Below are 14,979 nucleotides of genomic sequence, written 5' to 3'. Positions count from 1 at the left end.
GGTCTGGAGACTGTCGCTTTATGTTCCTTCTTCTGCCCGGCTTCTTGCTCTCGTCGCGTGCCGCCGTTTCGGCCTTGGATTGAGTGGGTCCGAAACCAAAAGCCTCCCCCGTTCAAAGATCCAAAGGGGACGCCCGGCCACGCCGAGCAGCAAAAGCCTCGCATCCCACTGTTGCCGCCCGCAGCGACATTCTCCTTCCCTTGGCCCTTCTCTTTCACTTTCTCTGGGTAATCCCCTGGTTTTAACTTAAAGCGCGCAGAGAGAAAAGCAACATTTCACTTACGAATTGATCTTGTTAGTCACTCACCGAATCACCGCCGTGGCGCGGCGTCATGTTCTTGCCCGCCGCTCTGCCTCTGCACTTCCCCTCGCGCGTGGCCAGCGACCAGCGCGGCGGCAGGTCGGCTTCCTCGGGGTCTGGCTTCCGCCGCGCCGCGCGAGCACGATGCCTCCGCGCTCTGCAGCCGGTGCGACTGCAGGTTTCCAGTGTCGATGCCAGAAAAAACGTGATCTTGCCAGCCGAAAAAGAGGGAAGAATTCCGATTGATTACATCCATGAGATAATCAGATTGTTGGCAGCGAGATGATTGCAATATAATCTTAGATAAAATAAACACGGGAAAGTGAAGCTCTCATATACTATATATATAAAGTGAACATCATCCATGGCGAAAAAGGGCTCTGAATCGACTCTTTTTTAAAGAAATAGCTTCGACTGGACGCGTGGCCACCTTGGCCAATGCTGCAAACTTACACTGCGATAGATTGGAGACGTGAGCTTCAGAAACACATCAAATGCTCTCCTCTTCTGGCGATAAGATTACCTCAAGAGTTTCAGCACGTCTCCGGATTGTCAGGGTCGCCTGATCTCCTACACCATAGTCATCTAGAACCCTCAGGAGGTCAGGTTTGCCTTTTATCTGCTCCGGAAGTGACGATACAATAAACAGAAACAAGGATTCATTAGCCTATCCAGATCTTAAAGGCCTACCCGAAGACGACAGCTCAAATGGAATTTAATCAGGAAGCACTCACAGGTTTACCATCCACTGCAACAATGGTATCACCAAGAACAATATTACCAGCAAAATCCCTGCCGGTAGGAGCTAGACCTGCTTTGGCTGCAGCACTGCCCCCAGGAACCTACAGAGAAAAATCTGATGGATCAGGGGATAACACATTGAAAGAACCCTGTTTGGCCAACAAAACATAAGGATCCCACTATGCAGTCTACCTTCAGTATAAGAGCTCCATTGCGAACATTGAGCTGATATGCAATTGGATCCGGAGCAAATTCCACATTCAAGCCAGCACAGCCAACCTTAAGAGAGAAATATAAACACAACTTAGACTAAATTCAATACAGAAAGTAAGCACGTGCATGATACATCAGCAATGAACAATAAAGAAACAATGTAATAATATCAGCTCTCTTAAAAAATGTAATAATAACAGCAATCTAACTTGCTTATTCATGCTCTAGATTTTTGTGAAGAAAACCCTTCAAGGATAGCAGAATATACAGCGAACACAATTTTCAGGAGGGGAAGGAGCAGTTGGTATTTGGTGGGAACAACCCGGACCAAAATAATTTTAATTATCTCTGACAAATGTTACTATACTATTTACAGAACCTGGTTGGCCGAACCTCTTCCTCCTACAAACACCTTCCTATAGAAATAATTTTGTGCCTGTTTCAAAGTATTTGCTCCACCATCAAGCTAACTGAAGGTACTGGATGATTGGGTCATAAACAACCGCATACAAGCATCTTAAAAGGCAACAGGTTGTTTATAATGACCTCTCATATGTAAGATTATATTTTAGCATGACAAATATACTTGTCTAAACGCATGGCATGACCATAAGAATAAAGGCCAAGATTAGCAAATTTGGGAGTATTAAGTTGGGAATGCGACTGAAAGATGTCATGCAACATACTTTTCCAAACTGAATTAATTGAGGAGTGATTTTAAGTACAGCTGATGATGGGATGGCGAAGCCAACACCTGCAGGCGTTCCTGCAACATTGAAACAATAGTGCCACCTTAGGCTAACCTAGAAATTGTATAAACTAAAGTTGAATTAGATGCAGCTGAATCTTATATATGCACCACCAAGTCAACACAAACATGATAAAACAAACTTATGGTCTGGTTAAGAGCACAGGAGAAGAACCTAAAATTATTTATTAAGAGAATAGTGACAAGTAAAAACTCTTAACCTCTAGGAGACTGAGATGAAAGCCAATGCCAAATTAAGAAAACGCTAATGATGAAAAAATGATTTTGAACATGATAACGCCCACTAGTCACCTAACCCTGAACAGTAAGTCATACAATGTGTCACCACAATAACATTCAGTACAATGAACAGAGCAATCTAGAAAATGAAACTGAAATGGCTGTAGGTAAACTTTGCAATCAGATAGCAAACTGGGGATGAACGCTCACTAATGTTACATGTGCTCGTTTCAATTGTTTTTTTTCTCAAACACACAGGAGAGCTGAGTGTCATTATATTAAGGTAAAGAGCCAACTGTTTATAGCGCCGTACCAACGGCCGGATTAATTACAACGAGCATGCGCCCCTTATACAAAGAAAACAACCTCCAATCCCTCAACCTAATAAGGAATGTAGCCCCTTTGCTCCCACCGTCACCCATAGCCTGGCTTCGTTGAAGATGTCCCGCAGAAGCTTCGTCACCTGAGGGCGGTCACCATCGAAGATATAGCGGTTTCGGTGCTTCCAAATAGACCATGCCACGAGTGTCACCAAAGTGTTGAGACCCTTACGTTTGTCCTTTGGGGCTCATCATTGTGCTTTCTGCCACCAGTTCTGAAAGCCCTTCTGGACTCCATCCGGCGCGAGGAAGTGCAATCCGACCTGTTGAAGCACCTTGAACCACACCTCCTGTGCAAAAACACAATCCATAAGTAGGTGCTCGAATGTCTCGTCCTCCTGATCACACAACACGCAAGACGTCGTATGTTGAAGTCCCCAGCGTGCCAGATGATCCGCCGTCCAGCATCTATTCAAAGTGGCCAACCAAATGAAGATCTTGACCTGCAATGGCGCCCAGGAGTTCCAGATTCTTTTGCAAGGTTCAAACTCAATAGCACCCATGAAGAATCGTCGATAGGCAAACGAAGTCGAGAACTCGCCTGCGGCAGACAACGTCCACACATGTTGATCAGGCTGATCGTTATGAAGAATCATCCCCTGGAGCTTGTCCCAAACCAGCAAGTAATCAGACATTGCATGTACTGAAAGATCACCTCGGATGTCTTGAATCCAGGCACGGTCTTGCAAGGCTTCATGGACCGTGCGCTTGGCAATCGCCCGCTTCTTCACAAACGGCATCAACTCCAGCGCCATGTCTTTCAGAGAGCGACCATGGAGCCATCTGTCGGACCAGAACAAAGTGGCTTTTCCATCGCCAACCAAGGTAACGACAGAGATTGAGAAGAGCGCACGGACATTGGAATGAACCGGAATGCCGAGGGCCACCCAGGGCCGATTAGGCTGTGTTTTCTGCAACCAAAGACATTTCATCCTGAGCGCCCAGCCGAGCAAGACCAGGTTGTGGATGCCGAGTCCACCCAGATCTCGCAACCAACAAACCCGCTGCCATGCCACCGCACAATGGCCACCTTGCACGTCGCATCGTCCCCTCCATAAGAAAGCCCTCCTGCGTTTATCTATGGCCCTGACCACCCATTTGGGCACGTCCAAAGACAATAGAGTGTAAATGGGGATCGCCATGAGCACTGCGCTGACCAGAACGGAACGGCCGGCAGTCTTCAACAACGCTACCTTCCATCCTGGTAACTTATCATCAATTTTATCCACGACCGGTTGGAGGTCCGCCTTGGATAACCCGTCAATGGTAATGACTAAAGAGCATAGTGACTGGGGTGTCATATATAGAAAGCTGAAACATCTGGTATAAACATTTCAGCATGAAATAAATTACTTCAAGGATTGAGATACGCAACCATGTTTTCTCAGCACAGTTTTGATAAATACATGGAAAATGGAATTAGTCTAACCTGTCAGTGTGAAAATTGCTGTATTAATACCAATCATATGCCCCTTCGAATCTAGCAAAGGACCACCACTGCATCGAGGGCCGTCAGAGTACATGGTTAGCACTTAGAAAAATGCTTTATAATGCACTTCAGTTGAAGAAATCATGGTGTCTGAGATTTAATGAATTAAATATAGCGAGACATATGATGTATCAATCACAACTTGCAATGTATGATCCATCTGAATAGATGGACCTCCATTGTTTCGGAACACAGATAAATGGTAATAGATATTTCAAACATGTATATGAAGAGGATAATAATGGTTGAGAAGTATCCAAAACATCAAGCATAGAGAAACAGTTTACTGAATAACTTTCACAAAGAGGCTAGACATTTAGGATGGCAATTTTACAACTTGAAGATGATGTGCTAAAGTTTCAGACTAATATGCTAACAAGCAACCGCTGATAGAATCCTACGCCAACTGCCAGGGCTAGAATTCGGCTCCAAGTTTGTGTACCGTGACTTTTGATGCTAGCCACTTAAAGAGTAGCAAGTAAAACTTGTTTAGTCTACATGGTGGTGTAAATTCTGATTCACTGTTTTGCACTTTTACATTAGACAAACTGACAAAGATGCTCATTATTGTGCAATTTCACAATTTGTAATGTGATATTAAGTAGAAGGCATAAATAGGGTATTGCCAAGTTAGGTGGAAAACTAGTGCCGGAAATGGTTAGGATTGCTTGCTAGTTAAAGTGTTAAGCTCAGTATAACAAAAAGATACAGCCAGTACTAGAGCAATACCTCTAGGCGCTAAAAGTAGTTTCTAAAATCAGTTCTGAAATCTAAACTGCAAGATTTTCTTTGAAGAAGATAATCAATATAGAAACCATTTTAAACCATATTCACAAACCTGTTACCAGGGTTAATAGCTGCATCTGTTTGAATTCCACCTCCAATTGTCACTCCAGCTTGACTAAAAATATCTCGATCTAAACCACTGATAACACCGACAGTTAGAGTATGGTCAAAACCAAAAGGATTTCCAATTGCTAAGCATTGCTGACCAACTCTTAGAGCTGAAGATTGTCCCACATTAATTGCCTTCAAGAGATCTTTAGGAGCATCGACCTATGACATGCGCATGTATTATATACTAAAAGAGAAACTGTTCGGCAACAAGTTTTCCGACACAAACTGCCGTAACAAACTAATCAACATAACGGTTGAACTCAAGTGAATATCACGAAGGACTTTGACTAAACTGATTAGCACAAGAGAGGGGTTTTTTTTAATGAAAATAAAGGCTATCAAGTATTCCATCCTTTCTAAGTTCTTTTGGTTTTCTACTACTGTTTAAAGATTTCTGGGTCCATAAGTATTCCATCTGAGAAATATCTATGTAATTACAAATTTTAATTACACAGTTAATTTGATGGTTAATGACAAGAATAATTGATTGAGACACATGTAGTAGGCAGAGGTATGACATGAAACTGAATAAGAATTATGATGTTGTACATTGAAATGAGATAAGTGGGCTATGGTGAACTATACTTGTAGACAATCATTCTCTACATAAAAGCAGTAGAATTTATGAATTAAATCATGACCCTTGATTCAAAACTAGTCAAAATGCATCTTACCTTAAGAACAGCAAGATCTTTAGCACGGTCTGCACCAACTAACTTGCCTTCAAAAAATTTCTGTATCCTTTCAAGTAGATACAAAAGATATGAGTTGGCTTGATTATACAAATACTAGCATCTCCATCGTAATTAATTCATGAAAATTTATCCTAGCAGGTGCAGTTATATAAGGATTTACCCTTCGGCAGCAAGAATGTTGACACGTGCAACAACTTCACCAGGCTTCGGATTTTTTGAAAGAGCACTGCCAGCCACTGTAAAGCACAATAATTATGTGAGCTCACATTGCTCATATATGGCAGATATATAATTGTCTGATTAACATACCATGATAATTTGTAACAATTTGTCCAGAATCATCCCAAACTACACCAGAACCATTTCCTTCAGGGATCTAAAATGAATGAGAAATTTCGTTCAAACAAGAGCTTCTCACACCTTTATTAAAATTATTAATATGTCATTAACAAATGCTATCTGCAAAGATACCCAAGAGAACGAATCAGCAAATCAGTAATTCATTGTCTAGCTTTAGCTCAGTCAAACTATTAGATGGGGGAGAAATGACAACGTATCTGAACCTAGTGCTTCTAGGGAACATGCTCATATCAATCCATACAACAATGAATAAATACTCTTGAGTCTAAAATTATACTGTAGCATGAACATGCTTTTAGTTTACCTCAACAACACTAGTTATGTTAAGCTGTGGACGCAGTGTTGAATAAAAATGTTGACAACTGAGTAAGTATTTGTTTCAAAAAGCTCTGCGATCCGTTTCAGCCATTCAAGAGTATGGCCCAAAGAAATTTAAATATATTTCAAGAACAAGTTGATATGATAACCCTGTCAGGTAGGTTCAACTGAGCACTAACCTCAGTTGGAAATAGCGGACCAGATGGAAAAATCATAGGAGTCACATCCTCAATTTTGACAGATGGGATCACCCAAAGCAAGTGCTGTAGTAAGAACATGTCAAGTTATTAAAGCCCACATACCATGAACAATGTAACCTATTACAAGGGGAACATCATCAAGTCAGGTAAAAGACGTAGAATTAATTTCTAAATTACCATATCACTCTGTCCGAACCTGGGAAATACCTTGAAGAATGTAAGCAAAAACAAAAGGCTGACAAGGCAATAAGCTTCCTCTTTGACGCAAATAATAAGGTTTTCATTGACATTTCACCAAGATCACACGGCGCCCTCATTGACCTGAAACATTAACAAAATTCATATATGCCAAACAAAAATAAAAGAGAAAATTGTATGAGCAACCAGCAAAGTAAGAAAAAGGACTATAAATCTCAATCTTATGCAGACAACTAGCAACACGTGATGCAGGAGCACAGAGTGACAAAGTCGTAGAAAAGGCATTAGCACTTGTGTTCTAATAACAAAACAGGAGAGAATGTGGACCATCACTTGGTCTAGTGATGTGCTAATTGCTGAGAGGTTCTGCAATTAAAAAAACGAAAATTTTATTTTTGAAACTAACGAGGGAATGCAGTTAGAATCTTATGTTGTTAACCCACTTGCTTGATAGAGAATTCTGTAAGAGAAGTGAATCATATGGAGCTGATTTTTTTCAGCTTACCACATCTAATTTATTTTAAAAATTACTCCTACATAATCTCTCTGAAAATTTAAAGTTGCAAATTATTAAAACTCTTATTAATTTCACTTTAAAAACTAGTCTCAGACCTATGGTAAATATGCCCTACAGGTCCAGTATCAGCCCACGTCGGCCCAGCATCTTCCCCAGGCCCGCCTCTCGCGCGTCGCCATTCCCTCCCCTTCTTCCTCCGTGCCGCCGGTCGCAACCTAACCCGACCGACCCCATGGCCGCCGCCGCCGCCATCGCCGCGACGCTTCTCCGCCGCTCCGCCTCCTCCTCCTCCCACCGCCGCCTCCTCCTCCTCCCCCTCCTCTCGCACCTCCGCCGCTCTTCACCCCAACCCCCGTCCCCATGGCTTCTACCGCAGAATCGCTTCTTCTCCGCCGACACAGCCGGTGATCCCAACCAGAAACCGCAACCTCTGGACCCGAAGCAGCTATGGCGCGAGCTATTCGCCTCGGAGGCCTCCTCCGGCTCCTCCCGCCTCCCTAAGGCCACGTGGGACGCCGTGGTGGCCCTCGTCCGCGGCTTCGCCAAAAACCCGGCCATGTCCGACCAGGCGCTCGCGCTCTACGTCCCCGCCTCCGCCTTCCCCACCTACGTCCGCCGCTTCCGCGAGTTCCTCCTCCCGCGCCTTCCCCGAGAGTCCGCGGCGCATCTCCTATCCCTCCCGGCCGAGGACGCGCACGCGCTCCTCCTCCCGGCCTTTGCCGAGTTCTGCGTCTCCAACTTCGCGGAGGAGCTGAGACAGCACAAGTCGGTCATGGCCGCGGCCGACCTCACGGTGCCGCACACCTGGTACCCCTTCGCGCGCGCCATGCGCCGGCGGGTGGTGTACCACTGTGGCCCCACGAACAGCGGCAAGACGCATAACGCGCTCACTCGCTTCGCTGCCGCCAAGTCTGGGGTCTACTGCAGCCCGCTTCGGCTCCTCGCCATGGAGGTCTTCGATAAGGTCAATGCCCTTGGTGTCTACTGCAGCCTCCGCACCGGCCAGGAGGTTAAGGAAGTGCCTTTCGCCAACCATGTGGCCTGTACTATTGAAATGTTGTCCACGGAGGAGCTCTACGAAGTCGCTGTGGTTGATGAGATACAGATGATGGCTGACCCTGTCAGGGGCTTTGCGTGGACACGCGCTGTGCTTGGGCTCAAGGCAGATGAGATACATCTTTGCGGTGACCCTAGTGTGCTCAAGATTGTCCGGAAGATTTGTGCCGATACTGGAGATGATTTGGAGGTGCATCAGTATGAGCGGTTCAAGCCGCTTGTTGTTGAGGCAAAGACACTTCTTGGGGACCTCAAGAATGTCCGCTCTGGTGACTGTGTTGTTGCTTTCTCACGCAGGGAGATATTCGAGGTGAAGCTGGCAATTGAGAAGTTTACAAAGCACAAGTGTTGCGTTATTTATGGAGCTCTGCCTCCAGAGACACGGCGACAGCAAGCAAAGCTGTTCAATGAGCAGGATAATGAGTATGATGTGCTTGTAGCCAGTGATGCGGTCGGTATGGGGCTGAACCTTAACATTAGGAGGGTTGTGTTCTATAGCTTGGCGAAGTATAATGGGGACAGAATGGTTCCAGTTGCTGCTTCGCAGGTAAAGCAGATTGCTGGACGTGCTGGTCGGAGGGGCAGTGTTTATCCAGATGGGCTCACAACCACTTTCTTGAAGGACGATTTGGATTATTTGATCCAGTGCCTGCAGCAGCAGTTTGAGGAGGCACAGAGAGTTGGCCTTTTTCCTTGCTTTGAGCAAGTGGAAATGTTTGCCAGCCAGTTCCCTGACCTTAGTTTCAATGAGCTATTGGATAAATTCCGTGAAAATTGCCGTGTTGATAAAACATACTTCATGTGTCAGCAGGATAGTATCAAGAAGGTTGCTAATATGCTTGAGAGGGTCCAGGGGCTATCCCTCAAGGATCGCTACAATTTTTGTTTTGCACCAGTAAATATAAGGGATCCAAAAGCCATGTACCATCTTCTAAGATTTGCTACTCACTATAGCCAAAGCCGTCGTGTTAGCATTGCAATGGGAGTGCCAAGGGGTTCTGCAAGAAATGACACTGAGCTGCTGGACCTTGAGACAAAGCACCAGGTCCTATCAATGTATTTGTGGCTGTCACACCATTTTGAGGAAGATAACTTTCCTCATGTGCAGAAGGCTGAGGAAATGGCAATAAACATTGCTGATTTACTTGGCAAGTCACTTGCCAAAGCCTGCTGGAAGCCTGAATCAAGACAACAAGTGAGGCAGCGACGAGAAAAAGAAGACGGGGATGAGAGCAATAAGGAACAGGCATCAGATGACAGTGCAAAGGATGTTTCTGAAGGTGGTTATGAACGGCCAAGGTCACTTGCTAAAACATTTGTAAGGTAATAGCTCCAACCCTCATCTTTGCACACAAATCCAGCTTTAGCAAGTGACTTGCCAAATAAATCAGTGAGGAAGAATACTGATAGTTCACATTCAGATAATCTGGATATTGTTCGTCACCTTTTCTTTGATTTGAGCATTTTCTAAATGTGAACTATAAACTACTATCTGAAAGTTTTAATCTGGTGGGTTCTTACTTAGCCAACTTTCCTGTTTGTGTGTGTGTCACCCCATCCTGATACCCACTTTAGCTGGAGATTGTTCTTTGGTTTGCAATTTGCTTGCAGCTTGTACTTGGTATGGTCCTGGCTTGTGAAGTTGCTCAGTGCATCCCAGAAAACAAGAACTTCTAATAAATTTGTGCCCATCTTTAGATTAATGAGTTTGCTGTGCCCATCTTTAGATAAATGAGTTTGCCTGAAGGATATTTGTTGCCGATTATCATGAGTTTATTATGGTAAACTGCGTCATTCTGAGCAACCTATTAGAATTTTTGGAATTTTTTCAGTAGCGTTACTCGATAATTGGTGCTAGATGTATCGAGGAAACTACTTCTCAGTGCTTACAATACTCGATAGTTGGGGATATTTTACAAGCATTTTGTTGGACCTGCAAAATAATCATACCATAAACCATTAGCAGTTGTGCATAAATCACCAGAAGGAACAACTTATTGATTTCATGAACCTATAACTTAAGATGTTTTTAGCCTTGTTGGGATGGTCATGAACTCATGATCACTGTGTATTATGTGAAATCAATGAGCATGTCAACACTGAAAAGTGAATACAGCTTCAGCGGATGAGTTCAAACTGGAATATCTTATGCCTTTATAACATTGCCAAACTTCAAGTTGCTCTCAATGCTAGATTTGCTTAGAGTTACGTTTAAGTCTGCAGAATGGGGCCGATTGAGATATTACCGTTTGGGGAGAAATTACTCGCAACCAGCAAATATTTGTCACATATGCATGATGTATCTGCTAACTTAAGGGCACAAAAAGCTATGAAGCTGCCATTTTGGTTAATATTTATTGCTCATGGCAATGTGGTGCAAATTATCTCAGTAAATTCATTCTTTGTCACTATACTTTCACAGAGAAGTGTTAGCCATAAATTTTGAGTCAACTGGTGAACTTATACGGTTATACCATTATTCATGTCCAGAATTCAGTGATTTTCAAACAAGTTTTATGCTCTTGTGTGTGTGTGTGTGTGTGTGTGTGTGTGTGTGTGTGTGTGTGTTTTGGTTAGCTATTATGAATTGCAGTATGCCAAATTCTCTCTTTATATCAATTGTTCTTTTCCTTGATTAATTCATTGCACCATGCAATGCAACAGTCAACAGTTGATAAACAGGGTCATGTTTGTGTTAATATTAGATAGGTGCTTCTGAAGATTACTTAACTTTCCTGATCATTTCCCCAAATAGAGAACATTCATTATCATTTCCCATGAAAAGAAAGGAATTTTGTTAATCATTCTTTCGAGAAAGATACTTCCCTGATTAGAAGGTGCCGTAATATTTTGTTATACTGGATGTGGATATGTGTTGTACTTCCATAAGTTTTCATTGGGATATCTCAGTTACTTATGCATTCTTTCATTTTTCAGGAAACGGCAGGACAGACCCAACGTGAATTCTCCTTCCTTAAACTTTGCAGCATGAAACTCTTTTGGGGCGATCAACCTAATTGGATGCTACAAAAGACCCTGTTGAGCCAAGTTTGGACAGCTTGTTCAACCCCAAGCTTAACTATGGCATGCCACAGCTATTCTCTCAGTTTTGACATAAGTTAGTTTTGTCCAGATTTGGTATCCTGAAAATGACACTGAAGCCTGGAAGGTGTGCTGCAACATTTGCATCAACAGACCCCTATTTCAATGGCACCACTGGAGATTTATGGTGATTTGCTGTTGTGCAATATAGTAGGTTGCACGGCAAGGAGCAACCTGACGAGGGTCAAGAAGTTAACCACAATTAAAAAAATAGCTATTTTGCGATATGCCACATTAGATTGCGGTGATAGGTACCTAGGTATATGATAAAGTTTTCATTGATTATTATCCAGGACGTTTTAGGTTATTTAGTGACCCTCGACCTTCTGATCCTGTAATGTTTGGAGAGGACAGTAATCATATGTGGCACTTGCAACATTTCCACTTGGCGCGCCTTTTTGGATTTTAGATGCTAAATAGACACGGTTTTTGTAGCTTTCGTTCCAGGTGATTGCTGAAATCAATGAAACCAACGGCTTCGATGGGGATGCAGCATAGTTCCAGGTACATAACGATCTATTTTATTGTTTGTAAATGACTTGTGTTAGGATGAACGCATATGACAGTTCATTCAGGCCTACAAGAAATGAGTTACGACCGAGGGGTTCAACTATTTTATTGACCGGAGTTCAATTTCTCGTACACAGGCTAGTTTGTGGTTGTTTTAGGGATTTCAATTATTCATAGACAAGCCAGTTTGATTGTTGTGTTGTGCTGCTGAATTCAATCTGTAGCAGGAATCTTTTTTAATTCCTGCAAGATTTTGGTGTTACAGCTCTTAAAAGGGAAAGTTGCAAAAAGCCCACTTGCAAGGTAGGCTGGGTTTCAAATACCCACTTGAATATCAATTTTTTATGATCTAGCACTTGCAAGTTTATGCGTTTTTAAATACCCATTGTGATTAAGTTAGTATTCATTAGAATCATATGATTTTATGCATTTTATATGCACTCAACAATTTTAAATATTGGATTTAACATATTTTCATATCTAATCGAACAAATTGGTAATGCGTTAAAACATATATAATATGTTAAAATATCTTTCATGCACTCTGCATTTTCTAAAACCTAAGTCAATTCATAAAACCTAATTCAACATTTTGGAAGAACTAGCTCAATATTTGTGTATGAATTGTTGAAACAATATATTAGAAATGTTGAAATAGTATATTCGAATTGTTGAAAGAATATTATTAAAATGTTATATATATATATATATATATATATATATATATATTATGTGTCGAGGCTTAAATCTAGTTACTGTTGCGCTATCTCTAGTTATAATTAAAAAATTAGTAGAGTTATAATTCGTGAGACAGAGAGTTACAACCAAACATAAATATAAAAAATAAGGTGCAATTGCGTTATAAATAAATGTAACTGCTAACAAATTATTTACCTAATTATGTACAATCTAAGGAACATGATATATATATATATATATATATATATATTAATTGTAACTTATTAGCTTCTTATGTTGTAATTATGTATCTTTGGACGTATGGTTATACCTAGTCTACCTAACAAATTGTAATTGATAGTTTTTTTAGTTGTAACTAGCAGGTAACGCAACAGTAACTAAAGTTAAGTATAGGCACATAATAGACTCAATATGTGTCTCTATGTGTGTGTGTGTGTATATATATACACACACATTTGATCTCATTTTATTGCATTAATTCTAAACAACAACATGGTTCAATCGGATCTGAAAATGGATGCACAACTCAAGAGAAAAATGCTTTTGAAAATTGAGTTCAAACTTGATTCACATTCCCACCCACCACCTCCAATAGGAAGCTACCACGTGTACTACACCCCGACTCACGCCCACGAACCAGATTTGTGCCCGTGCGCACCCGCTCCGCCCCCACACACACGTACAATCTCAGTCGTCTGAGTCCCCATTGCAAGAATCTCCAACAGCGTGCTGCTCAAAGCTTCTTTCGGGGGCCTTCATTCGAGGGCGCAACCTAGAGGACTTATAGGAAAAAATTAGCACTGTAGCATTCAAGAAAATCTATCTATACTACCAAATTTAGTTTAGCATAGATTTGACGAAGGAGGAGCACAGATCCAAGAAGTATAGCAAGTACCTGTTCACGGTGGAGGAACTGGTAAGCAGGGGAGTTACACAGCAAAGGAACAATGATGTGAGCAACGACACAGGAGCAGGGCCTGCAACCGGTGGCACAACAGATGCGAGCAGGGACGAGACAAAGACGTTAGATGCTAGATGAAGAATGGTTTAGGTCTTTGTATGGAGAATAGTTTGGTGGGGCCAAAATTTCCTCCCGTGTAGACTCACCAGGTAGGGTTGTCAACGAGCCGAGCTCGAATGAGCCTACGATGACGACCGAGCTTGGGATACACTCGAGCTCGGCTCGAGTCAAGCTCGAGTAGGCTTGAGTTCAGCTCGTCTAAGCCCGATAACGGAAGAAACCTCGAATAACTCTTGCCAACTTAGTTGGTTATTGTGACATGGTCATTTAGTTAGATTTGAGGTTGATCCCTCTCTTTTGGTTCTTACAACGTATTCTTGGGTCTTGAAGATACACAAGAAAAAATAATGTTGTATAGACTTAGTAGGTGGCAAACTCAAATAAAAAATACGATACTCATTAACTCTAGTCTTATCGAGCATTATCGAGCTCGAGCTCATGAGGCTCGTAAGCCTTGGCCTAGGCTCGAGTTTGACTCGTTTTAAGATTAAGCTGAGCTTGAATCGAGTCTAGAATGAGTCAAACTCGAGTAGCTCGTGAGCTTTGAGTTTTTTTATAGCCTTACCACTAGGCACCAAGAGTTTGCATCGCTAAGACGACAGACTAATCGTGTCCAGGAGCCATCTAGCTCCGCCCACTAAGCCGTCCTAGCCGTCTAGAGTTGCATCTACCTCTAAATTGAACACCGAGTCTTCAAATAGCATCTAGTCATCGTCTAGACGTGTTAGACGCCATCTACGCAAACATTACTCATGTGCAATCCAATGTACCACGGAAGTACTATTTATGCTGCTGATTGTTTGTTCTTTGTTGTGCTTAATCTTACAAGTTATTGTCCTGCAACCTTCTCATGGCATGCGTCCATGTTTAATATCTGTGTACAGTGTGTACGACTGGATCGCCCAAGTTCAGTTCTTTGATGCGCAATTTAGATGGCCTTTTCTATAAAACAAATATTGTCCGGTGGATATTAAAATCTTTGTCCACTAATATGTATAAAGGTATTTAGAGTTCATGCAATAGATTTCTCATCGAGTAAAGATGAATAGGATGTTTCGATCAAAGCTGGAAGTATTTTTTGGAAGAGTTATGCTACACCTACAAAAATTCTACTTAGACAAACTAACAAAATTCTATTTATATGTTGACGTGGACAAACCGCGAAGTATTTGTAGGACTTTTCGTAGGTGTAGCGCTAATATGCATCTGATCTGATCTGATCTGTTCAGCGCAAGCTGCAAAGCAAAGGCTCGATTTTTACAGGAATCAAGAAAATTCTCGCGTTCTAAACTGG

The 14,979-nt window shown here is 42.2% G+C and overlaps 2 protein-coding genes across 2 annotated transcripts; one reads left to right on the top strand and one right to left on the bottom strand.

Annotated features, from left to right (window-relative positions):
- Positions 1-596: 596 nt before the first annotated feature.
- Positions 597-6,985, bottom strand: LOC133923531 (protease Do-like 8, chloroplastic). The gene is given in 14 exon segments (XM_062368815.1): positions 597-920; positions 1,036-1,143; positions 1,235-1,321; positions 1,942-2,021; positions 4,053-4,120; positions 4,951-5,168; positions 5,684-5,750; positions 5,865-5,940; positions 6,014-6,080; positions 6,369-6,412; positions 6,415-6,467; positions 6,563-6,627; positions 6,629-6,645; positions 6,779-6,985. Coding segments are annotated over 14 exon segments (1,200 nt in total). The 5' UTR covers positions 6,900-6,985; the 3' UTR covers positions 597-791.
- Positions 6,986-7,420: 435 nt separating this feature from the next.
- LOC133924351 (ATP-dependent RNA helicase SUV3L, mitochondrial) lies at positions 7,421-12,073 on the top strand. The gene is made up of 2 exons (XM_062369843.1): positions 7,421-9,676; positions 11,291-12,073. The coding sequence occupies exons 1-2, from the start codon at positions 7,530-7,532 to the stop codon at positions 11,343-11,345; spliced, it is 2,202 nt and encodes a 733-aa protein (XP_062225827.1). The 5' UTR covers positions 7,421-7,529; the 3' UTR covers positions 11,346-12,073.
- Positions 12,074-14,979: the final 2,906 nt, after the last annotated feature.

Source organism: Phragmites australis, chromosome 7, assembly GCF_958298935.1.
Source record: "Phragmites australis chromosome 7, lpPhrAust1.1, whole genome shotgun sequence".
Classification (NCBI taxonomy): Eukaryota; Viridiplantae; Streptophyta; class Magnoliopsida; order Poales; family Poaceae; genus Phragmites; species Phragmites australis.
The sequence above is the reverse complement of the archived record's forward strand: the minus strand, read 5'-3'. Positions and strand labels throughout refer to the sequence as shown.

Bases quoted from the DNA above. Each gene is read 5' to 3' on its own strand.
- LOC133924351 (XM_062369843.1), top strand. From the start codon at position 7,530: ATGGCCGCCGCCGCCGCCATCGCCGCGACGCTTCTCCGCCGCTCCGCC. The intron at 9,677-11,290 runs GTAATAGCTCCA...TTCATTTTTCAG, and splicing joins CTTGCTAAAACATTTGTAAG to GAAACGGCAGGACAGACCCA.